At 43.3% G+C, this 25014-nt stretch overlaps 1 protein-coding gene across 1 annotated transcript in view; it reads right to left on the bottom strand.

Moving 5' to 3' along the window:
- The window catches only part of gng10 (guanine nucleotide binding protein (G protein), gamma 10), a 67333-nt gene extending 44117 nt beyond the window's left edge, over positions 1-23216 (bottom strand). The window contains exon 1 of the mRNA XM_068030646.1: positions 22947-23216. Within this exon, the coding sequence (XP_067886747.1) occupies positions 22947-23027 (81 nt within the window). The 5' untranslated portion in view covers positions 23028-23216. The remainder of the gene's footprint in view (positions 1-22946) is intronic.
- Between the last annotated feature and the right edge of the window lie 1798 nt (positions 23217-25014).

The raw sequence follows: 25014 nt of genomic DNA, 5'->3' as shown, positions 1-25014 counted from the left end.
TTCCTTCCCTTTCTCGATTTCTCTGTCTCCATCTCTGGGGATAGGCTGTCTACTAATATTGATTATAAGCCCACCGACTCCCACAGCTACCTCGACTACACTTCTTCACACCCTGCCTCCTGTAAGGAATCCATTCCATTCTCCCAGTTTCTCCGTCTCCGACGCATCTGCTCTGATGATGCTACCTTCCATGACGGTGCTTCTGATATGTCTTCCTTTTTCCTCAACCGAGGATTCCCCCCACCGCTGTGGTTGACAGGGCCCTCAACTGCGTCTGGCCCATTACCCGCACCTCTACCCTCATCCCTTCCCCTCCCTCCCAGAACTGCGACAGGGTTTCCCTTGTCCTCACTTTCCACCCCACCAGCCTCCACATCCAAAGGATCATCCTCTGCCATTTCTGCCACCTCCAGCGTGATGCCACTACCAAACGCATCTTCCCCTCCCTTCCCGTCAGCATTCTGAAGGGATCGTTCCCTCCGTGACACCCTTGTCCATTCCTCCACTACCCCCACGGCATCTTCCCCTGCAATCGCAGGAGGTGTAATACCAGCCTATTTACCTCCTCTCTCCTCATTATCCAAGCCCCCAAACACTCCTTTCAGGTGAAGCAGCGATTTACTTGTACTTCTTTCAATTTAGTATACTGTATTCGCTGCTCACAATGTGGTCTCCTCTACATTGGGGAGACCAAACATAGATTGGGTGACCACTTTGCAGAATACCTCCGCTCAGTCCGTCAGCATGACCCCGAGCTTCCGGTTGCTTGCCATTTCAACACCCCCTCGCTCTCACGCTCACATCTCTGTCCTGGGATTATTGCAGTGTTCCAGCAAGCATCAACTCAAGCTCGAGGAACAGCATCTCATTTACCGATTAGACACGCTACAGCCTGCCGGACTGAACATTGAGTTCAATAATTTCAGAGCATGATGGGCCCCCCTTTTGATGTTTAGTTATTTTTTCTTTATTTGGTTATCTGATTTTAGTTTTTTTAGTTTGTTCCTACTGTGCCTACCCACTGTTTCTGTTTTTTTAAATGTTTGTGCTTGGAGTGCTTTGTGCTTTACAATCTATTCACACCCTCTCTGTACTAACACTTTGTCTTTCACCACACCATTAACACATCGTTTGCCTTTATTCCATGACCTTCTGGTCAGTTATTCTCTGTGACCCTCTGTCCTATCAACACCTTCTCCTTTGTTATCTCTTGCCCCGCCCCCCCCCCCTTCTTTACTTGCTTAAAACCTTTTACATTTCTAATATCTGCCAGTTCTGATGAAGGGTCACTGACCTGAAATGTTAACTCTGCTTCTCTCTCCACAGATGCTGCCAGACCTGCTGAGTATTTCCAGCATTTCTTGTTTTTATTTCAGATTTCCAGCATCTGCAGTATTTTGCTTTTATTTAAGTGCTATTAATGGTTCTGCTGTTGCTATTTACAACTCCTCTAGACCCATCTTTTTTTTTTTACTTGTCCCATTACCACCTCCTTTTGCCTCGCACCATCATCCCTTCTGCCATTTAATCTCGTCTGCCTTCCAGCCTATCACAGGCCTTCCCTTTTGTTCTTTCCTTCCATTCCCCTTTCCCTACCTCTGTATTTGCTTTAAACCTGTTACAACTCCTAACTTTTTCAAGTTCTGACAAAAGGTCATCAACCTGAAATATTTAACTCTGTTTCTCTGTCCACAGATGTTCCCCGAAATCCTGAGTGCTTCCAGCATTTTGTGTTTTAATTTTATGAAATACAGATATACTTTTACATTGTTTTTAACAAAGAAAACGACAGTAGGAATTACTATTTTATTTATTGATACAGCACTGAAACAGGTCCTTCGGCCCACTGAATCTGTGCCAACCAACAACCACCCATTTATACTAATCCTACATTAACCCCATATTCCCTACCACATCCCCACCATTCTCCTACCACCTACCTACACAAGGGGCAATTTACAATGGCCAATTTACCTATCAATCTGCAAGTCTTTGGCTGTGGGAGGAAACCGGAGCACCCGGCGGAAACCCACGCGGTCACAGGGAGAACTTGCAAATTCCGCACAGACAGTACCCAGAACTGAACCTGGGTCGCTGGAGCTGTGAGGCTGCGGTGCTAACCACTGTGCCACCCTAATTATGATTAAACCACACAAGTAAATCAAAATTGCTTTAAACTGTGTGCTCGCAAACCTTTTGATCACAGTGACATAGATAATATTGGGGGGGTGGGAGGATGAAACTTGAGACAATAGAACAGGATATTGACCAGGATATGCCCCTATGGTTGTGTGTATTCAGCAATCTGTTTGATGGCCATAAAGTGCCCACCAATGTTAAACTCAGCAAGAATTAGACAATGTTTGATTGTTTTTTTGAAATAGTATAAAAGTGGGATACAAAGTCAAACCCAGTTTGCAACTTTAGCTACCTTCAACGAGAGGTGCCATGAATGGCATGGACAGGCATCGCTCGCAAGTTTCTAGTTGTCGGGCTGCATGTACTGCTCTGTGTGTCGTCCTAAGATGAATCCTTTGAAACATTAATAACTGAAGTTAATTGTCAGGCATATTACCGTCTCCAGCTTTCATGAATCTCTAAGGTTTATAAAACAAGGCAAATAAAACTTAAGTAGTTTACAACTGATCTGAGTCCAAAAATTATATTAAGGCTTTACATTGGGTATTAAGGATATGGGGCAAAGGCGGGTATATGGAGTTAGGTCACAGATCAGCCACGATCGTACTGAATGGTGGAACAGGCTTGAGGGGCTAAATGGCCTCCTCCTGTTCCTATGTTCCAAAACTTTAAACTGCAAATGGCAACTTATCAGCTGTAAACTTCACAGGGTGCCTGGAATCAACTATGGCTCCTTTTGTTAAAACTAAGGCCATATACCTCGGCCCATGCTCTTCATTGCATTCGTGCAACATCAGTCATTCATTTTCTCTTAATTCTTTTGTATTTACCAACATGCTGGCACTGAAGTGAGACTCCCTGGAGGAGTCCTTGCTGCTTTGCTTCTGACTTACCAGCTTAGTTGTTCACTTTAAAGCAGAGAAGGTTAAGGGAGATTTGATTTGAGGTGTTCAAAATCATGAAGGGGTTTGATAGAAGCAAACAAGGAGAAACTGTTTCCAGTGGTCGGCATCTGGGGGACACAGATTTAGAATAATTGGCAAAAGAATTAGCGGGGAGATGAGTTTTTTTTTAAATACAGCAAGTTGTTATGTTCTGGAATGCACTACCTGAAAGGGTGGAGCAAGCAGATTCAATACTTGAAGGGGAAAATCTCCAGGACAATGGTGAAAGAGCAGGGGAGTGGAACTAACTGAATAGCTCTACCAATCAGCCAGCATAGGCATGATGGGCTGAATGGCTATCATTAATGATTAGAGCCATGTAAATCCAAAAACCGGACGTTAAATTGGAATGGTAAATTCACCTTTAATCTAAGGCTTGAAGAAGCTGCTTTTAATTTCTCTGAATCATCCAATATTTACATTATTTTATACATTAGAATGGTTAGGGCTCATTACCACACAGAGTGGCTGAGGCAAACTGCACAGATACATATAAGGGGAAGCTAGGTAAATACATGAGGGAGAAAGGAATAGAAGGATATGTTGATGGGATTAAATGAAGAGAGGCAGGAGGAAACTCGTGTGCAGCATAAAGACCTGTTTAGCCCAAAGGTCTCTTTCTGTGCTGTACACACATGTAACACAAACCTTCCTCTAACCGGAAGCGTGGAACAGTCGGGGACACAATTCCAGATGCCACTCAATCAGCTCTTCGGAGACATATCGCAACAGTGCCTCCCTCCCCACCCCACCCCACCGATAAAACATTTTGCTCCAACCTAGGACCAGTCAGAGTTCTCAGAATTAATCATATTTCAGGTGTGTGTGAAGGAAACCAACAGTGTACGGGGTTTCGACACAATGTTCGAATAAAATGTATCTCTTTGTTTCATCTTCTATAGAAGAAAAACAAAAAAAAACACATGGAATTTGTAAGTTATAATCAGGACAGATTATCAAACTGTAGCAAACATAACAAACAAAAAGGTTCATCTCATCCTAATCAACTGAAAGGTGTGTCGGAACATCACAGTGCATTTACTATGCAACCCACTGTGTAAAAAGACTTTAAACAGGTGCGTTATTTTAAAAAACTGCTCCTTTTCCAGTACACTACCTTTTCTATCCCTGTACATTTTTCAATGTATGCACAGTTATAGAAATAACTTTAATATACTGGGTTTCCTTTTTTAAAAAAACAACTTACTATATTCTCGCACTGCCCTTGTTTTTTTAAAAATTGAGCATTTTTGCTACATTTGTCCTTGCTGTTTTTCAACTTGTTCCTCATCCCCTTTCATTTTTCCAACCTTTTTCTCCACTGCCCTTTCACTCCTGATCCCAATATAACACAAGAATCTCTGATGAATATTTTCCGCACTTTACCAGACCTACGTGTCCAATCCATTCTGAACAGGACTCCCCTTGGACACAGAGGCAATAACCCCTGTCTTAGAAAATTATTCATAGAATTACACAGAATGTACAGCACAGAAATAGGCCATTCGGCCCCACTGGTCCATGCCAGTGTTTATGCTCCACACAAGCCTTCTCCCACTGCTTTTCATCTGACAAGAACTTGTATTTATTCTTCTTCTTCTTTGGCCTCCTTATCTCGAGAGACAATGGATACGCGCCTGGAGGTGGTCAGTGGTTTATATAGCACCATTAACATAATCAAATGTTCCAAGGTGTTTCACAGGAGCAGCATTAAACAAAATTTGACACCGAGCCACACAAGATGATATTAGGAAAGGTGTCCAAAACCTGGTCAATGAGGTAGGTTTTAAGGAGTTTTAAAGGAGAGAGGTGGAGAGAACTAGGGAGGGAATTCCAGAGCTCAGGGCCGAGACAGCTGGCATGGCTGCGCTAGTGGAGTGATTAAAATCGGCAAGAGGCCAATATTAGAGGAGCACAGAGAACTTGGAGGGCTGGAAGAGGCTACAGAGATAAGAAGGTGAGGCCATGAAAGGATTTGAAAGTAAGGATGAGAATCATAGAAAGGTTATGGCACAGAAGGCGGCCATTCAGCCCATTGTGTCTGTGCCGGCTGAAAAAACCAGCCGCCCAATTCCAGCACCTGGTCCATAGCCCTGCCAGTTACAGCATTTCAGGTGCATGTCCAGGTACCTTTAAAAAGAGTTGAGGGTTTCTGTCTCCACCACCGATCTGGGCAGTGAACTTCAGATACCCACCACCCTCTGGGTGAAAAGGTTTTTCCTCATGTCCCCTTTAATCCTTCTACCAATCATCTTAAATCTGTGTCCCCTGGTAATTGACCTCTCCGCTAGGGGAAACAGGTCCTTCCTGACTACTCTATCTAGGCCCCTCATAATTTTGTACACTTCAATTAAGTCACCCCTCAGCCACCTCTGTTCTAAGGAAAACAACCCTAGCCTATCCAATCTTTCTTCATAGTTGCAACTTTCAAGCCCTGGCAACATTCTTGTAAATCTCCTCTGTACTCTCTCCAGAGCAATTATGTCCTTCCTGTAATGTGGTGACTAGAACTACACGCAATACTCCAGCTGTGGCCTAACCAGCATTTTATACAGTTCCAGCATTACATCCCTGCTTTTGTATTCTATACCTCGGCCAACAGAGGAAAACGTTCCATATGTCTTCTTCACCACTCTATCTACCTGTCCTGCCACCTTCAGAGGCCTGTAGACATGCAGTTCAAGGTCTCTCACTTCTTCTACCCCTCTCAATATCCTCCCATTTATTGTGTATTCCTTCGCTATGTTTGCCCTCCCAAATATGAATTTGAAACTTGAGGCATTGCCAGACCAGGAGCCAATGTAGATCAGCAAACACTGGGGTGACAGGTGAACAACACTTGCTGCGAGTTAGGACATGGGCAGCAGAGTTTTGGATGAGCTCAAATTATCTGTTACAAAAGCAAAATACTGTGGATCCTATTTCAATTTATCTCCTTATGTGGCTCAGTGTCAAATTTTGCCTGATAATTGCTTCCGTGGGGCGTCTTGCTCTGTTAAAGGCACTATGCAAATGAAAGTTATTGTTTAAGATCAAACTCCTTCACTCCTTAATGGCTGTTCATTAAGTCCTAAACTTCACAAATTGTGCTTGGGGAGAACTGGCATCTTACTGAACTAAGGTAACCAAATGTCTAAATAATTGAGGGAAGTAGGGAGGAGTTTCAACACTTTCTTGGACACAGTTCCAGTGTGTAATTTTAACACCCAATAAGTGTTACTACACCAGTGCTAAAAATGACTTCTCAAGTTGTGAGACAGAGCATGTGGAGAGATAAAACCCAGTATTGGTCAGTCAGCCTGCGGTTTGTGTGACAGGGTGTTTCCTTCTTTTTTTTTACAAGATCTATACTGTATTTAAAAAGTTCTAATAATACACAAAAGTTCAGAATCTGTCTGCAAACTGCTTTAAGTTTTCAAATTTAGATTCTACAAGTGAATAGTTTTTTTCATATTCATTCATGAGATGTGGGCGTCGCTGGTAAGGCCAGTATTTATTTCCTATCCCTAATTACCCTTGAGAATGCGATGGTGAGCCACCTACTTGAATGTAACTGAGTTTTTTGCTGAGCCATTTCAAAGGGCAGTTAAGAGTCACCTGCATTGCTGTAGGTCTGGAGTCTCGAGACTGGATAAGGTCAGCAGATTTCCTTCCCTAAAGGACGTTAGTGAACCAGTTGGGTTTTTATGACAATCTGATAGTTTCAGAGTCACCATTATCGTTACAAGCATTTTTATTCCTGATTTATTTTATTTTATTTAAATTCTCCAGCTGCTGTGGTGAGATTTGAACTCATGTCTCTGGTTTATTAGTCCTGGTGCCTGGGTTAACTAATCCAGTAGTATAACCACAAGGCTACTGTGCCCATAGACGTGTGTCTGGTGTGTAGCCTAGTCTCTGCTGGACTATTGGTTAGGATTTGGCACTCTCTATGTCATGTTATTCAATGCTCAGTTAGGGAATTAATTTTGAGGGTATACATACACAAATCTTTGAAGCTGGCAGGACAAGTTGAAGAGGCCATTAAAAAAGCATAAACAGAGGTGTAGAATACAAAAGTAGACATTATGCTAAACCTTTATAAATCACCGTAAGCCACTGCTGGAGTATGGAGGCCAATTCTGGACGGTGCACTTTTAGGAAGGATGTCAAGGTCTTTGAGAGGCTGCACAGGATATTTACTAGAATGGTTCCAGGGATGGGGGATTTTAGCTACAAGGTTAGGTAGGAAAAGCTCTGGAGCAAAGGAGATAGAGGGGCGATTTGATAGAGGTGTACAAGATTATGACAGGTTTAAGTAAGTTAGACAAGGAAAAACTGTTCCCATTAACTGATGGTACAAGGATGAGAGGACACAGATTAAAGGTTTTGGACAAGAGATGCAGGGGGAATGTGAAGAAACACTTTCTACACAGCAAGTGGTAATGGCCTGGAACTCGCTGTCCACAAGGGTGGTGGAAGCGGAGACAATCAATGATTTCAAAAGGAAACTGGAATGCCACTTGAAGAAAATAAACTTGCAGGCCTACGGGGATCAAGTGGGAGAGACTGGATTGCTCTGTGGGGAGCTGGCATAAACTCGTGGGCCGAATGGCTTCCTTCTGTGCTGGAAATGACTATGACTTCAGTTATGTGAAGAGACTGGAGAAACTGGGATTGTTCTTAGAGCAGAAATGGTTAGAGGAAGATTTAGTAGAAACATTGGAAAGATGATTCAGGGAAATTAAAAGAAGGATTTTGATTGAGCAAATCAGGAGAAACTTTCCAGTGACAGGAGGGTTGGTAACCAAAAGACACATATTTAAGATCATTGGCAAAAGAACCAGAGGGGAAATTAGGACTTTTTTTGAAAAATGTAGTGAATTGTTATGATCTGCAATTCACTGCCTGAAAGGGCGATGGAAGCAGATTCAATAATAATTTTCTGAAGGGAATTGGATAAATGCTTGAAGGGGGAATATTTGCAGGGCTATGGGGGAAGAGCAGGAGTGTGGGAGTAATTGGATAGCTCTACCAAAGAGCCAGCACCAGCAGCATAGGCCGAATGGCCTCCGTCTGTGTTGCATCAGCCCATGATTCGATGAACCGAACATCTGCTCAAATATGCATTAACATTTTGTTGAAGGTAACCAGAAAAAAACCCAGCAAGAATGTCAAATATTTGCCAGATGCTAAGTATATTTCTAATGTGCTATGAAGTACTGAAAATTGTTGAAAGATTTAGATGTTTTAAATAGTTCCCCCCCCCCCCCCCCCCAAATACAGTCAGAACAACAGTTAAAAATGTGGTCCAGGCATTTGTTACAGTGTTAACATCTCGTGTAAAATCTCTCCTCACAAATCATCGAAACGGCAGCTCGGAAAATCTCATTTTCAGGTCACTAATCACCTTGGAAGTCGACTAATTACAAAGCTGACACACAAAAGGGAGGATCATCCCCAAAGGGCATAATGTGACAGCCCCATAATTTCAGAAATAATTTCACCATTCCTAGTTTACCCGCCCACCAGAGTCGCTCCAGCACGAATCAAGCTAATTTTCATAGTTGGGAGCTAAATGCGCCATTAATATTACTGTTCCTGTAGGCTAATGTGTTAGCAATTTAATTTGATAGATAATTATGAGTGATTATGGTGCACTATCTTGAGAACATGTTTGGCAGCTTCTAGTCTTTTCTGGGTCAGGGGCTGTGGGAAAGAGACAAAAGAAAATCATGGAATCACATAGCAGAGAGAGGGGCCATTTGGCCCATCGTGCCTATGCTGGCTCTTTAAGAGCTATCCAATTAGTTCCAGACCCCTCCACACCTACGAGCTGTTTCCCATAGCCCTGCATATTTTTAAGTATTTATTCAATTCCCTTTTGCAAGTTACTATTGAATCTGCTTCCACCGCCCTTTCAGGCAGCGCATTCCAGATCATATCAACTCACCGTGTACAAAAAAAAATTCTCTTCATCTCCCCTCTGTTTTTTTTTCTAATTACCTTAAATCTTTATCTTCTGGTAATAAACCCTCCTGCCAGTGGGAACAGTTTCTCTATTTACTCCATCAAAACTCTTCATAAACTTTGAACGTCTCTATGTAGGGGAAAAAGGTTAGCGAAGCGGATATAGCAAAGTGCTGGGGTGCGCCAACATAATGCTAAGTTAGCCATTACTCCTTTACAGATTAACAGTTTTGGTTTGTTTGGACATTATAATGAGCTATCGCTGCCTTTCTTGCTCTCTAATCATTAAAATCCAAAATCTCTAATATTTCTTCTTAACAGAAGAATGCAAGATAGATTTGCAGGGTGGAGAAAACTGTAACATGATTAATTTACAGTTTATTATTTTAATTTATATTCGCTTGAGACTTTCCATGTGCATGTCCTTTAATTTTCAGCATTATCTTAGCATTATCCTCAGTACCTTGCTCTACGGCAGCGAGGCCTGGACAACGTATGCCAGCCAAGAGCGACGTCTCAATTCATTCCATCTTCGCTGCCTTCGGAGAATACTTGGCATCAGGTGGCAGGACTATATCTCCAACACAGAAGTCCTTGAAGCGGCCAACATCCCCAGCTTATACACACTACTGAGTCAGCGGCGCTTGAGATGGCTTGGCCATGTGAGCCGCATGGAAGATGGCAGGATCCCCAAAGACACATTGTACAGCGAGCTCGCCACTGGTATCAGACCCACCGGCCGTCCATGTCTCCGTTATAAAGACGTCTGCAAACGCGACATGAAATCGTGTGACATTGATCACAAGTCGTGGGAGTCAGTTGCCAGCATTCGCCAGAGCTGGCGGGCAGCCATAAAGACAGGGCTAAATTGTGGCGAGTCGAAGAGACTTAGTAGTTGGCAGGAAAAAAGACAGAGGCGCAAGGGGAGAGCCAACTGTGCAACAGCCCCAACAAACAAATTTCTCTGCAGCACCTGTGGAAGAGCCTGTCACTCCAGAATTGGCCTTTATAGCCACTCCAGGCGCTGCTTCACAAACCACTGACCACCTCCAGGCGCGTATCCATTGTCTCTCGAGATAAGGAGGCCCAAAAGATCTTGGAATAAGTATTAATAACCAATTAGGCACTTGGATTTGCAGCATGTTTTATTGTTAATTTAAGGGATTACAGGGCATACTAGTAAAACAAAAGAATGCAATTGTGCAGCAGGGTCAGCATGTTGTGGGGTATGGAACCAAGGCAGGTAGATGAAGTTAGGATACAGATCACAATGATCGAACTGAATGGAATAACAGGCTGAAGGGGCTGAATGGCCTCCTCCTATTCTTATGTTCTGAAAAGGCAGCTTAATATTCTCTCCCTTCTTCAGATGTGCACAGTCCCTGCTCTGTATGTTCAGAATTTTTTCTTAAACACAGTTTTTTAAAAAATTCTATGCTACTCGGCCCTGCTCTTTAAGGTATCAGCAATCCAGACAAATTCTCATCCTCTTAGTTTTTACAAGCAACACACAGCTAAAACATTACAAGCTCACCCACTATACATTGCCATTATGAAGTCGCTTCCAACAGCCCACATCCACTCTGCACAACTGCAAAGACTTGTTTTAAAGAGAGGAAAAACTGAATAAAAGTCAAATGCCCCATTTTTAGTAATCATTGGACTACATAGAATATACAGCACAGAAACAGGCTATTTGGCCCAACCAGTCCACACTGGTGTTTATCCTTCACTGGAGCCTCCTCCCATCCTTCTTCATCTCACCCTATCAGCATAACCCTCTATTCCCTTCTCCCTCATATGCTTATCTAGCTTCCCGTTAAATGCACCTATTCTATTCACCTCAGCTACTCCCTACAGTAATAATCCCACCATTTCCATTGTGTACCGTAGTTGGGGCATAATAAACCAATTAAACTACCCATGAACGTGTCTATTCTGTATCAGACCAACTGGAAATATGTTTTTGTTTAAAATAGAATAGCTTGGGAGTAATAATGGAGAATTACAGTGTATACACTTGTATATAGGGGTTGCTTCACAACCCCTATTTTCCAGGCAAAACAAAAACCTGAAATATCCATGAGTCACATGCAAGATGCCACAGCCCCCCCCAAAAAGCAGCTAATTTGGTTTTATTGTGTCCTGTCCTCTCTACAGGCTGCTAACAACACTAAACGCAGACCAGGAGTGGGAATCTGGGAGAAGATAAGTGGCAGAGTGGGAACTGAAGAGTCCAGGACAGACAGAAGAAAAGGAATGGGCGGCTGAGTGTGTTCCTAGGTTCAGTTACAGCATCATCTACCACAATGACTTGCATATAAAGTGATTTCAATCTGTACCCTCCACCTTTCAAGCTCTGAACTGTGAGTCAAATTTCTAACCTTATAGATGAGTATATACAGCAACTCCTGACAGTGCTTTACAGCTGCTTCATAAGCAGTGTCTCAGAATGACTGTGGGTTCAAATTCCACTTCAGAGCACAGCATCTATGCTGATGGTCCAGTGACCTACTGAGGGAGTGCTGTGATGAGGGAGGTGCCGTCTTTCGAATGAGTCGTTAAACCAAGGCCCTGTCTGCCCACTGGAATGGACACAAAAGATCCCATGGCTGCTATTTTGAAGAATTCTTCCAGCTGTCCTGGCCAATATTTATCCTTCATCCAATATCACTAAAACAAGTTACCTGGTCATTATCACATTGCTGTTCATGGGAGCTTGCTCTGTGCAAACTAGCTGCTGCATTTCCTACATTACAACAGTGACTACACTTCAAAATTACACCATTGTTGAGGATGGTCATTACCTGGGATTTTGTGAGTGTTACCTACCTCTTGTCAGCCCAATATATAAACATACAAATTAGGAGCAGGAGTAGGCCACTCAGCCCCTCGAGCCTGCTCCGCCATTCAATAAGATCATGGCTCAACACCACATTCCCGCCTACCCCTAATAGCCTTTCACCCCCTTGCTTATCAAGAATCTATCTACCTCTGCCTAAAAAATATTCAAAGACTCTGCTTCCACCACCTTTTGAGGAAGAGTGTCCAAAGACTCACGACTCTCAGAGAAAAAATTTCTCCTCATTTCTGTCTTTAATGGGTGACCCCTTATTTTTAAACAGTAACCCCTAGTTCTAGATACTCCCACAAGAGGAAACATCCTTTCCACATCCACCCTGTGAAGACTCCTCAGGATCTTATTTGCTTCAATCAAGTCGCCTCTTACTCTTCTAAACTCCAGCGGATACAAGTCTAGCCTGTCCAACCTTTCCTCATAAGCCAACCCGCCCTTCCCAGGTATTAGATCAGTAAATCTTCTCTGAACTGCTTCCAAAACATTTACATCCTTCCTTAAATAAGGAGACCAATACTGTACACAGTACTCCAGATGTGGTCTCACAAATGCTGTATACAGCTGAAGCATAACCTCCCTTCTTTTGTATTCAATTCCCCTCATAATAAACGATAACATTCTATTACCTTTCCTAATTACTTGCTGTACCTGTATACTAACCTTTTGTGATTCATGCACTGGGACACCCAGATCCCTCTGTATCTCAGAGCTCTGCAATCTCTCACCATTTAGATAATATGCTGCTTTTTTACTCTTCTTGCCAAAATGGACAATTTCACATTTTCCCACATTATACTCCATTTGCCACATTTTTGCCCACTCACTTAACCTATCTATATCCCTTTGCAGCCTCCTTATGTCCTCTGCACAACTTACTTTCCTGCCTATCTTTGTGTCATCAGCAAATTTAGCTGGAAACACTGGATGTTATCCAGTTCCTGCTGTCACTTCAATAGCCATCCACTCAGCATTGAGGATGATAGGAGCATTGATAATCAGAGGACACAGATTTAAAATAATTAGCAAAAAGATGATAAAGAGAAAGTTTCGTTTTATGCAGTAACTTGTTATGATTTGGAATGCACTGCCTAAAAGAATGTTGGAAGCTGATTCAATAGTAAGTTTCAAAAAGGAAATGCATAAGGAAAAGAAAAATTTGCCAGGCCATGGGGAAAGAGCAGGGGAGTGGGACTAATTGGATGGCTCTTTCAAAGGTCATGACAGGCACGATGGGCTGAATGGCCTCCTTCAGTGCTATATGATGCTGTCATAGTTGGAATTCTATATTTAATAGAGAACTGGACTTGGAAAGGACTGCCACCTCAGGGGCTCTCTCCAGATCAAGAACTCTCTCCAGTTTTTACAGAGACTAAAAACGAGCAACCTGCTGTTTTCAAAAGAAAAGCAACTGTGTGGAGTCTGGCTGGAAATATTGAGACGCCCGAGGAACCTCCTGTCCTGACTTCCTAAAAAATGTGAGTTCCCCAAAAGGAAGGAAGGAAGTGTTATTATTGCAGAAAACATTTTTAATCAGATACTAAAACAGGCTAGTCACTTACTAGTGACTTACTAGTCACCACGAAAATACAGAAATCGGATGACATCATAGAGCCCAGGGAACCCAGTTTCAAATCCATGTCAATTAAATTCAATGACTGTAACTTTCAAACTGTACAATCTTTCTAAATCATACAGCTTTAAATATTTCTTCATTTCAATTGTTGCTGAATACTATAAATTGGAACTAAAGATTGCCACTTATGGAGCTGTAGAATATTTCTGAAATCTTAAATAAAAACTTTATCTTAAGAGATGGGGTGAGGAAGATGCATGAATGCTCCTGCATTCCCCTCGAAACGTATCATCCCCAAACTAAGTGATTACAGTAACAACGAACATTTATATAGCACCTTTTACATTGCAAAATGTCCCAAAGCACGTTGCTGGAGTGTTACCACTTTCAACGTGTGAATTCCATCTGCCACCCATTTTTTCCAAAGAAATCTTTTTACAGCGAGGCACAGAAAATATTATCTCTGCTCCACCAGAGGAAAACAGTTCGAGTCCCTGGGTCTTAAATCACTCGAGCGTACTTTCCATGGTTGAAGAGGGTTTAGCTAGATCTCAGTCAGGCAGCTATAAAGAGACTCCAATAGGTCTCAAGAAGCAATCTCAACTTGGCAGAGTCAACTTGTCCCATCACTCTACAAGAGCCTTTTCTACCTGTCAGTCATAGTCAGCAGACAGTACAGAGTCAATAACCTGGCTGAATTAGCCCACATCTGGTACAAAGCAACTCCCAGGTGAAAAAGACATGAAAGCATTTAAAATACTCTTTCGCACATTTCAAAACAAATACTTAACTCAACAAATTAACATGAACTTTACATTTGCAATACTGCACTTTTTTGGGGGGGAATACTCATAAAACCACAAGAGAACTGGTAGCTGCTATCTCTCGGGGTTATTTTAGGTTGGATTTATATTGTACTCATGGGGTGCATTTACACAACAGGATTAGCATTGGGGCAAAGCAATTTTCACTTCACCCAAACAACAGGCTTGCAGAAAAACCCCCAGAAAATGCTAGAAATATTCAACAGGTCAGGCAGCATCTAAAAAGAAAGAAACATTAGAACATTAGGGTGGCACAGTGGCGCAGTGGTTAGCACCGCAGCCTCACAGCTCCAGTGACCCGGGTTCAATTCTGGGTACTGCCTGTGTGGAGTTTGCAAGTTCTCCCTGTGTCTGCGTGGGTTTTCTCCGGGTGCTCCGGTTTCCTCCCAAATGCTAAAGACTTGCAGGTTGATAGGTAAATTGTCCATTATAAATTGCCCCTAGTATAGGTAGGTGGTAGGGAAATATAGGGGACAGGCGGGGATGTGGTAGGAATATGGAATTAGTGTAGGATTAGTATAAATGCGTGGTTGATGGTCGGCACAGACTCGGTGGGCCGAAGGGCCTGTTTCAGTGCTGTATCTCTAAACTAAATTAAACTAAACATAAGAAATAGGAGCAAGAGTAGGCCATACAGCCCCTCAAGCCTGCTCCGCCATTCAATAAAATCATGGCTCATCTGATCGTGGCCTCAACTCCACTTTTCTGCCGCCAACCACACCACCCCCCCCAATAACCCTAGACTCCCGTGTCAATCAAAAATCTGTCTAACTCAGTCTTGAATATATTCAATGACCCCGGCTCCACTGCCAGCTGGGGTAGAGAACTCCAAAGATTAACGACCCTCAAAGAAATTCCTCCTCATCTCGGTCTTAAAAGGGTGGCCCCTTATTTTGAAACTGTGCCCTCTCGTTCTAGATTCCCCCACGGGCGTAAACATCCTCTCAGCATCTACCCTGTCAAGCCCCCTCAGAATCTTATGTGTTTCAATAAGATCACCTCTCATTCTTCTAAATTCCAACGAGCATAGGCCTAACCTGCTCAACCTTTCCTCGTAAAACAATCCCAGGAATCAACCTAGTGAACCTTCTCTGAAATGCCTCCAATGCAAGAAGATCCCTTCTTAAATAAGGAGACCAAAACTGTATGCAGTACTCTAGGTATGGTCTTACCAATGCCCTGTACAGCTGTAGCAAGATTTTCCGACTTTGATACCCCATTCCCCTTGCAATAAAGGCCAACATTCCATTTGCCTTCCTAATTACTTGTTTAACCTGCAAGCTAACTTTTAGGGATTCATGTATGAGGATACCCAGACCCTCTGTACTGCAGCATTTTGAGGTTTCCCTCCATGTAAATAATATTTTGCTTTTCTATTCTTCTTACCAAAGTGGACAAGCTCACATTTTCCCACATTATACTCCATCTGCCAATTTTTTGTCCACTCACTTTACCTATCTATATCCTTCAGCAGACTCTGTGTCCTCATAACATGCTTTCCCACTTATCTTTGTAGTCAGCAAATTTGTCGACAATACACTTGGTCCCTTCATAAAAATCATTAATATAGATTGTAAATAGTTGAGGCCCCAGCACTGATTCCTGTGGCACTTGTCACGTTGACATAAGGAACAATCATGAACTAAAGTGAACTGCAGCAATTATGAACTGTAAAAATAAACTGCTGAACTAAACTCCAAAAAATGGACACATTTTTACTGCAGACTAGATGGAGTAAAAAGGTCAGGGGACCTCTCCTGTACTGCGAATATACATCGTGACCCTTGGAGACTACACCCATCATCATGTTTGGACTAGTCCTGTGGAAGGTACATTAAAATGCTACAACGGTAAATGGCTTCTATCTTCAAGAATTGGGTTGATATAGGCCTTTGCAGACAGGGAGACTCCGGATTCTGCTTCTTCTTCTCCTCCTTCTTCTTCTTTGGCTCCCTTGTCTCGAGAGACAATGGGTAAGCGCCTGGAGGTGGTCAGTGGTTTGTGAAGCAGCGCCTGGAGTGGCTATAAAGGCCAATTCTAGAGTGACAGGCTCTTCCACAGGTGCTGCAGATAAAATTGGTTGTCGGGGCTGTTACACAGTTGGCTCTCTCCTTACACTTCTGTCTTTTTTCCTGCCAACAGCTAAGTCTCTTTGACTCGCCACACTTTAGCCCCGCCTTTATGGCTGTCTGCCAGCTCTGGTGATCACTGGCAACTGACTCCCATGACTTGTGGTCAATGTCACAGGACTTCATGTCGCGTTTGCAGACGTCTTTAAAGAGGAGACATGGACGGCCGGTGGGTTTGATACCAGTGGCGAGCTCGCTGTACAATGCGTCCTTGGGGATCCTGCCATCTTCCATGCGGCTCACATGGCCAAGCCATCTCAAGCGCCGCTGGCTCAGTAGGGTGTATAAGCTGGGGATGTTGACCGCCTCGAGGACTTCTGTGTTGGAGATACGGTCCTGCCACCTGATGCCAAGGATTCACTGGAGGCAGCGAAGATGGAATGAATTGAGACGTCGATCTTGGCGACGTAGTCCAGGCCTCGCTGCCGTAGAGCAAGGTACTGAGGACACAGCCTTGATACACTCGGACTTTCGTGTTCCATGTCAGTGCGCCCTTTTCCCACACTCTCTTGGCCAGTCTGGACATAGCAGCAGACGCCGTTCCCATACGCTTGTTGATTTCTGCATCGAGAGACAGGTTACTGGTGATAGTTGAGCCTAGGTAGGTGAACTCTTGAACCACTTCCAGAGCGTGGTCGCCGATATTGATGAATGGAGCATTTCTGACGTCCTGTCCCATGATGTTCGTTTTCTTGAGGCTGATGGTTAGGCCAAATTCGTTGCAGGCAGCCGCAATCCCGTCGATGAGTCTCTGCAGACACTCTTCTGTGTGAGATGTTAATGCAGCATCGTCAGCAAAGAGGAGTTCCCTGATGAGGACTTTCCGTTCTTTGGTCTTCGCTCTAAAACAGGAAAGGTTGAACAACCTGCCATCTGATCTTGTGTGGAGGAAAATACCTTCTTCTGAAGACTTGAACGCATGTGAGAGCAGCAGGGAGAAGAAAATCCCAAACAGTGTCGGTGCAAGAACACAACCCTGTTTCACACTACTCAGGATAGGAAAGGGGTCTGATGAGGCACCGCTATGCTGAATTGTGCCTTTCATATTGTCATGGAATGAGGTGATGATACTTAGTAGCTTTGGTGGACATCCGATCTTTGCTAGTAGTCTGAAGAGACCACATCTGCTGACGAGGTCAAAGGCTTATTCAAGAAAGGTCAAAGGTGAGATCTATGAAAGCAACGTAGAGGGGCATCTGTTGTTTGCGGTATTTCTCCTGTAGCTGGCGGAGGGAGAACAGCATGTCAATGGTGGATCTCTCTGCTCGAAGGCCACCCTGTGCCTCAGGGTAGACATGCTCAGCCAGCTTCTGGAGTCTATTTAAAACGAATCGAGCAAAGACTTTCCCCACTATGCTGAGCAGGGAGATTCCACGGTAGTTGTTGCAGTCACCGTTGTTCTTATAGAGGGTGATGATATTGGCATCGCGCACATCCTGTGGTACTGCTCCCTCGTCCCAGCACAGGCAAAGCAGTTCACGGAGTGCTTAGAGTATAGCAGGCTTGGCACTTGATGATTTCAGGGGTAATGCCGTCCTTCCCAGGGGCTTTTCCACTGGCTAGAGAATCAATGGCATCACTGAGTTCTGATTTTGTTGGCTGTACGTCCAGCTCATCCATGACTGGCAGAGACTGGGCTGCATTGAGGGCGGTCTCAGTGACATTCTCCCTGGAGTACAGTTCCAGGTCATGCTCCGCCAAGCGGTCCATTTGCTTTTGTTGGTCAATGATCGTGTCCCCTGATTTAGACTTGAGTGGGGGGCGATCTTCCTGATGGTTGGCCCAAAAGCTCTCTTAATGCCATCATACATTTCTCTGATGTTTCCGGTGTCAGAGGCCAGCTGAATACGACAGCATAGTTGTTGCCAGTAGTCATTTGCGCTGTTCTTTGTGCAGCGCTTCTGGCTACTTTAAGTGCTACGGATGTTAACTCACTGGGGGCTTTCTTGTAGTTCAACAGTGCAATGCGCTTAGCGGCTATGACAGGTTCCAGCTCTTCAAAGTGAGATTGAAACCAGTGAGCATTTTGCTTCACACGTTTGCCATACGTGGTCATAGCTGAGTCATAGATGGCGTCTCTGATGTGGGCCCACTTGGTCTCTGCATCCCCTGCAGGAGTATTTTGGAGGGCTTTTTCAAGTGAATTTAGAAACTTATGTAACAGCTGTGGATAAGAAATTCTGTTAGTGTTGATGTGCGGGTGGCCCTTCTGCTTGGAGTGATGCAGCTTCTTTGGTTTGAATCTAACTTTGCTGCACACCAGGGAGTGGTTGGTGTCGCAGTCCGCACTGTGGAAGCTGCGTGTGATTTGGACACCATTTATAGAGGCTCGCCTTGTGACGATGAGGTCCAGCTGGTGCCAATGACGTGGGATCTTGGGTGCCTCCATGAAACCTGGTGACAGGGTTTAGTATGAAAGAACGAGTTGGTGATGCAGAGGTTGTGAAAGGTACACAACTCCAGCAGTCTCTGTCCATTCTCATTCATCCTTCCAATGCCATAGCGCTCAAGGCAGGAGGGCCATGAGTCATGGTCGGCCCCAACCCTGGCATTAACAGCAGGAACAAATGTTCGGTATAGGGAATGCTATAGATGATATTATGGAGTTCCTCGTAGAACTGGTCTTTAACTTCAGGTGGGGAGCAGAGTGTTGGCGCATAGATGCTGAGTAGGTGTACTGGACCAGAGGCAGTGAACAGTCAGATGGACAGTATGCGTTCCGAGCCATTTGAAGGTGGCTCTATCATGCTGAGCAAAGAGTTTCTGATGGCGAAGCCCACTCCATGCTGTCTCGGTTCTTCAGGATCCCTACCCTGCCAGAGGTGTAGTCTTGTTCTCTTAGAGATCCGCTCGCAGAGAGGTGTGTCTCCTGAAGTGCTGCTATAATGCTATAATGGTAAATGGCTTCTATCTTCAAGAATTGGGTTGACATAGGCCTTTGCAGACATGGAGACTCTGGATTCAAAGCCAAGATAATAGGTGGGACATAACACCACTTTATCAAGATAAGCCACATTCACACCTCATTGTGTATCAACAGCCACACGTTCAAAGTCATTGTATGAACACACCAGGGGAGAGCATCTATGATCACTTGAACGGAACCAAATCTGATGAGGTTTTTTCTTTAAAAAAAAGTTTTCTGAAAGTCAAGAGACAGAAAGCCAGACAGCCAGGAAGCAGAAGATCCATTCCAGCCAAGACAACAGCCCTGCCTGAACATCTTTAAATTACAGCAGCAGAGACTGCAACATGACCTTGAAAATTCCCCACTTGAGAAATCGGAACAGGATTTCTCACTACCGACTTTGACTGAATCTTAAACAGAGGAGCCTGCAATAACTCAGTGGACCAAGAAAAGGAATATCAGGCCTGCACCGCTGTTCAAAAAATTCCTCCCAGAAAACCAAAAAGGTTTACAACAATCGGACTTAAATGCATGCTATCCTCTAACCTCAATCTCTTCCTTGTGCATATGTATGCATGAGCATGAGTGGGTGAGGTTGCAATTTTTTTCAGGTATTGCTTCATAAATAGCTTATCTTTTAATCCTACAACCAAAAATGTGTCGTTTGTCTGTTTATTTGACCACTAAAACACTCAGGAACTAAAACAATATTCTCAAAAAAAAGGTCTACAGTCAATTGAGGGGTGGAAAGTGGAAGTCATCCACACCATCTCTCCCTGCACCCCCATCCGTAACACACTCCACTAGTTACTGTTTGCCAATCTGAAAATGACCCATTTATCCCAACTCTGTTTCCTGTTAGTTAGCCAATCGTGTATCCATACTAAAATATTACCCCTAACACCATGAGCTCTTATCTTATGTGGCACCTCATCGAATCCCTTTTGAAAATCCAAATATACTACATCTCCTGTCTCCTTTATCCACACTGCTCGTTACATCCTCAAAAAAGTCTAATAAATTTGTCAAACACGATTTCCCTTCCATGTTGACTCTGCCTGATTGTATTATGATTTTCTAAATGTCCTGCTACTACTTCCTTAATGATGGATTCCAGCATTTTCCCAATGGCAGATGTTAGGCTAACTGGCCTATAGTTTCCTGCTTTCTGTCTCCCTCCTTTCTTGAATAGGGACGTTACATCTGTGGTTTTCCAATCTGCTGAGACATTTCCAGAATCTAGGGAATTTTGGGAGATTACAACCAATGCATCCGCTATCTCTGCAGCCAACTCTTTTAAGACCCGAGGATGCAGGTCATCAGGTTCAGGAACTGGTCAGCCTTTAGTCCCATTAGTTTTCTTCGTACTTTTTCTTGAATGATACTAATTGTTTTAAGTTCCTCCCTTCCTTTCTCCTCCTGATTTTCAATTTTTGGGATTTTTTTTTAGTTTCTTCTACCGTAAAGACAGATACAAATATTTGTTCAAAGTCCCTGCCATTTCCTTGTTTCATTATCAATTCCCAGTCTCATCCTCCACGAGACCAACATTTACTTTAGCTACTCTTCCTTTTTATATATTCTCTATATTTCTTGCTAGTTTACTCTCATATTCTAATTTCTCCCTCTTTTAACGACGATTTAGGTCACTGACTTTTCATTAAAACTCGCAAAGGTAGCCCATGGCCCAATCTGACACTGAGTCAAAACGGAGTGTAACTCATAGAGGAATGTCTTGCCCTGTTTCAATTTGGCACTGCAGAGTGTAAATCCAGCACAGTGGTAATTTTGGGTTAGAGAGTGTTCAGGGGGTCTATCGCACCCCCTGGGCTCATTGTAAACATACCTAACAACAACAATTTGCATTTATATAGCACCTTTAATGTAGTAAAACATCCTGAGATGCTTCACAGGAGCATTATCAAACAAAATTTGACACTGAACCACATTAGGAGATATTGTACAAGTGACCAAAAGTTTCGTCAAAAAGGTAGGTTTGACGGAACAGTTTAAAGGAGATGGGAGATGTAGTTAAGTGGAGAGGTTTAGGGAAGGAATTCCAGATCTTAGGGCCCCAGGCAGCTGAAGGCACAGCCACCCATGGTGAGCCGATGAAAAACCGGGAGATGCGGTTAGAATTAAAGGAGTCTAGAATTAAAGGAGTGCAGAGATTGTAGGGCTGGAGGAGGTTATGGAGATAGGGAGGGGGCAAGGCCACTGGGAAATTTAAACACGAGGGTGAGAATTTCAAAATTGAGGCTTCACCAGACTGGGAACCAATGTAGGTCAGCAAGTTCTGATGAAAGGTCACAGACCTGAAACGTTAACTCTGCTTCTCTCTCCACAGATACTGCCAGACCCGCTGAGTATTTCCAGCACTTTCTGTTTTTATTTCAGCAAGCAGGCTGGGGGCAGCGGTAGCAGGGCTTGATGCAAATTAGGGTAAAAGAACATTAGATTTATTTATTTATTTAGAGATACAGCACTGAAACAGGCCCTTCGGCCCACCGAGTCTGTGCTGACCAACAACCACCCATTTATACTAATCCTACATTAACCCCATATTCTCCACCACATCCCCACCATTCTCCTACCGACACTAGGGGCAATTTATAATGGCCAATTTACCTATCAACCTGCAAGTCTTTGGTCGTGGGAGGAAACCGGAGCACCCGGCGGAAACCCACGCAGACACAGGGAGAACTTGCAAACTCCGCACAGTCAGTACCCAGAACTGAACCCAGGTCGCTGGAGCTGTGAGGCTGCGGTGCTAACCACTCAAGTTTACAAAGGGTGCAAGGTAAGAGAATTTAAACATTTAAAGAGTGGAGACCCATCTCACCATACAACACCTAACAATGCACCATTCGAGATCACACAATCAAGTCTGTAGCGGCATTTGAACCCACCATGCTATGGCTCAAAGGCAAGAGGGCTATGAACTTGATAAGAAATAGATGCTATTCTTTCTGCCTCTGATAAAACACGAAGTAGCCTTTTGTAACATTGATTGTGCTTCAAAAGGTACTTGGTTGGCTTTGGGACATCCTGAGATCACGAAAGGTGATATATAACTGTAAGTCTTTTCACTGCGCTCTAAGACATTTAAATTACTAACTCTTGGCAGAGGACGCTGCGTGTGTGTAAATGCTGAGATGGCCTGAGCACTTCTCCGAGTAGCCTAGCTAAAGTTCCAGCCAGGCTGGAGCCAAACAACATAAACAGGCTATTGTCTGGCTAGAACTCAAAAACTGTAGTTACGAGTCTCAGATCTTCCAAGTATGCAAACCAGTGGGAGATGATGGAAAGGGTCTTAAAGCTCGGGGCTGGATAAATCAGTCAGGGTTGCACTGCGCTTTTGTGCAACAACCTTTTCAAAAAAAAACTTTGTACCTATGTACAAGAGTGGCATTTTCAATCCTCGAAAGGGAGACAAATCCATATTAAACCAAGGTGCACAATGTAACTTCATATAAATGCGATCCATTATTTTTGCTCCCTCCCCGTGAAGTGTACACCGCGGAAAATGGATACAAACTCTTTTGCCCGAATCCCCGGGAATGCAACTTTCGCCCTTGCTACAAACTGTAGCAATTTGTATCCACGCGCTTCATTCAACCCACCTTAATCCTCTCGATTCCCGCCTCGAACTTCAGCTGCTCCACCATCCGCTGCATGGTCGACACGTTCGAGTTTGTACTCATGCTTCTTTCGCCCCTTTCTTTGTGCAAATAAATATACTTTAGTTTTTCCTCTCTCTTTCAATGCTGCTGCGGCTCTAACTCCCTCTATTCTTGGGCTGTACTTTGCAAATACTCCGCTAAAGGAACTGATGTCATTGGGATTCACCGGAGGGAAGGGACCAACTATTGAAATACACACATACACTTAGCACGGTCAGTGAACGCAAGATGGGGCTCTGGTCAGTCCCCAATAAAAGCATTCACACTGCCATCTACCTACTCACTGTAAGGTTTGCAGCAGCATTAAAACCATCGTGTCTGTGCCAGCTAAAAAAACGATCCACCCATTCTAATCCCACTTTCCAGCATTTGGTCCATAGCCCTGCAGATTACAGCATTTAGGGTGCATATCCAGACCCCTTTTCTGCCTCGACTACCCTTTCAGGCAGTGAGTTCCAGACCCCCACCACCCTCTGGGCGAAAAAATGTTTCATCTCCCCTCTAATTTTTCTACCAATTACTTAAAATCTATGCCTCCTCATCACTGACCTCTCTGCTAAGGTGAATAGGCCCTTCACCTCCACTCTATCCAGGCCCCTCAAAATTTTGTATATTAGTGACAGGAATGAGTGGCAACAGTCTGTGGAAGGGGTATACGAATTATCCAAACACAATAGAAAAGCAGTCACGCTCCAATATAATTATTGAAAGAGTCCATTCTATTTTATTACAGGCAGACAGAATAACTTTCATTTTTAAATCGAGATTTTAGTTGTGGCTCAGTGTGTATCATTCTTGCATGAGTCAGAAGGTTGTGGGTTCAAGTCCCAATCCAGAGATTGAACACAAAACTCTAGGCTCACTCTCCCATTCCAGTAGCAACATTTTCCAATAAAAGCAGGATGATTTCTCCAGCATGATGCAGTGAGTGGAGGATAGCTACATGATACAAATTGTGCATGTAAAATCAATTCCAGTCACCTGCAGCAGTGTGGGCTACAGGTGTGATTGATGGGGGAATTACCCAATCTTTATTTGGGCCAGGAATAGTGGTGTCAATTTAAAACTGCCTTCAAAGTTCACATTACATCCACTTATCCCCTTATAGATACAAAACATATAGGAGTGCATCCTAACTGTGCCCAAGACCATACTGTAATTGACTTTTAACAGTTTGCTTTGCTGAATAATTTGTTTTTGCTTGATGACCAAGATTATTTTCAAAGTTGAATACTTGAAATGTCCATGTTTTGTAGCTTTGGTTAGTGTTTTAAGAAATCCTACTCATTATATTGCCTAATACCCATTTTAGCCTAAGTGCTCTTTTAATGACGTGTTAATTACTGCCAGGCAACCACTCTGGCACTCAAAATTAACTGTTACAAATGTGGAGTCTTATGCCTTCAGGTTTTGGAGATTTTAAAAATGCTTTTTCCTTGGTCTCTTTTTTCCCTCTGAATTTGACAGTTTAAATGTCTACCATTAGGTAAAAATACATGCAAAACATGTAATTTTAGCATGAAAAAAGTTCCAAGTTCACAAAATCATGCAAGAAAAACAAAAACAGCCAGAAAAATCTTATTAGGCAATTCTCCAAACTTCCTCTAATACATTTCCGACAATAATGACTGTACCTCAAAAGTACTTCATTGGCCATAAAAGGCTTTGGGACATCCACAGTCATGAAAGGTGCTATATAAATGCAAGTATTTTTCCTTTATATCTATTTTACCACTACTATGATGGTAATTGCTCCTCTAACCATTTCTTTGATTTCCTCAAATATCTGATACATACTTCCACCCTCAGGGTGTTAATACCCTAAGATTCATTGCATACTGGCCTACTCTTAAAACTCATTGACCCATAATTTGCTTTTGATATTTATGCGTAAATACTACAGCAACTTCAAATTAGGACAGATGTGTGGAAATCCAAAGATTGCTGTTTGAGATGTGCTGCTCTGCCATTAGCTTGATGAGAACAGCAGTTAGACAAAATAGCAATT

This window comes from Heterodontus francisci, chromosome 4 (assembly GCF_036365525.1).
Source record: "Heterodontus francisci isolate sHetFra1 chromosome 4, sHetFra1.hap1, whole genome shotgun sequence".
Classification (NCBI taxonomy): Eukaryota; Metazoa; Chordata; class Chondrichthyes; order Heterodontiformes; family Heterodontidae; genus Heterodontus; species Heterodontus francisci.
This window is presented reverse-complemented; position numbering and strand designations above follow the sequence as displayed.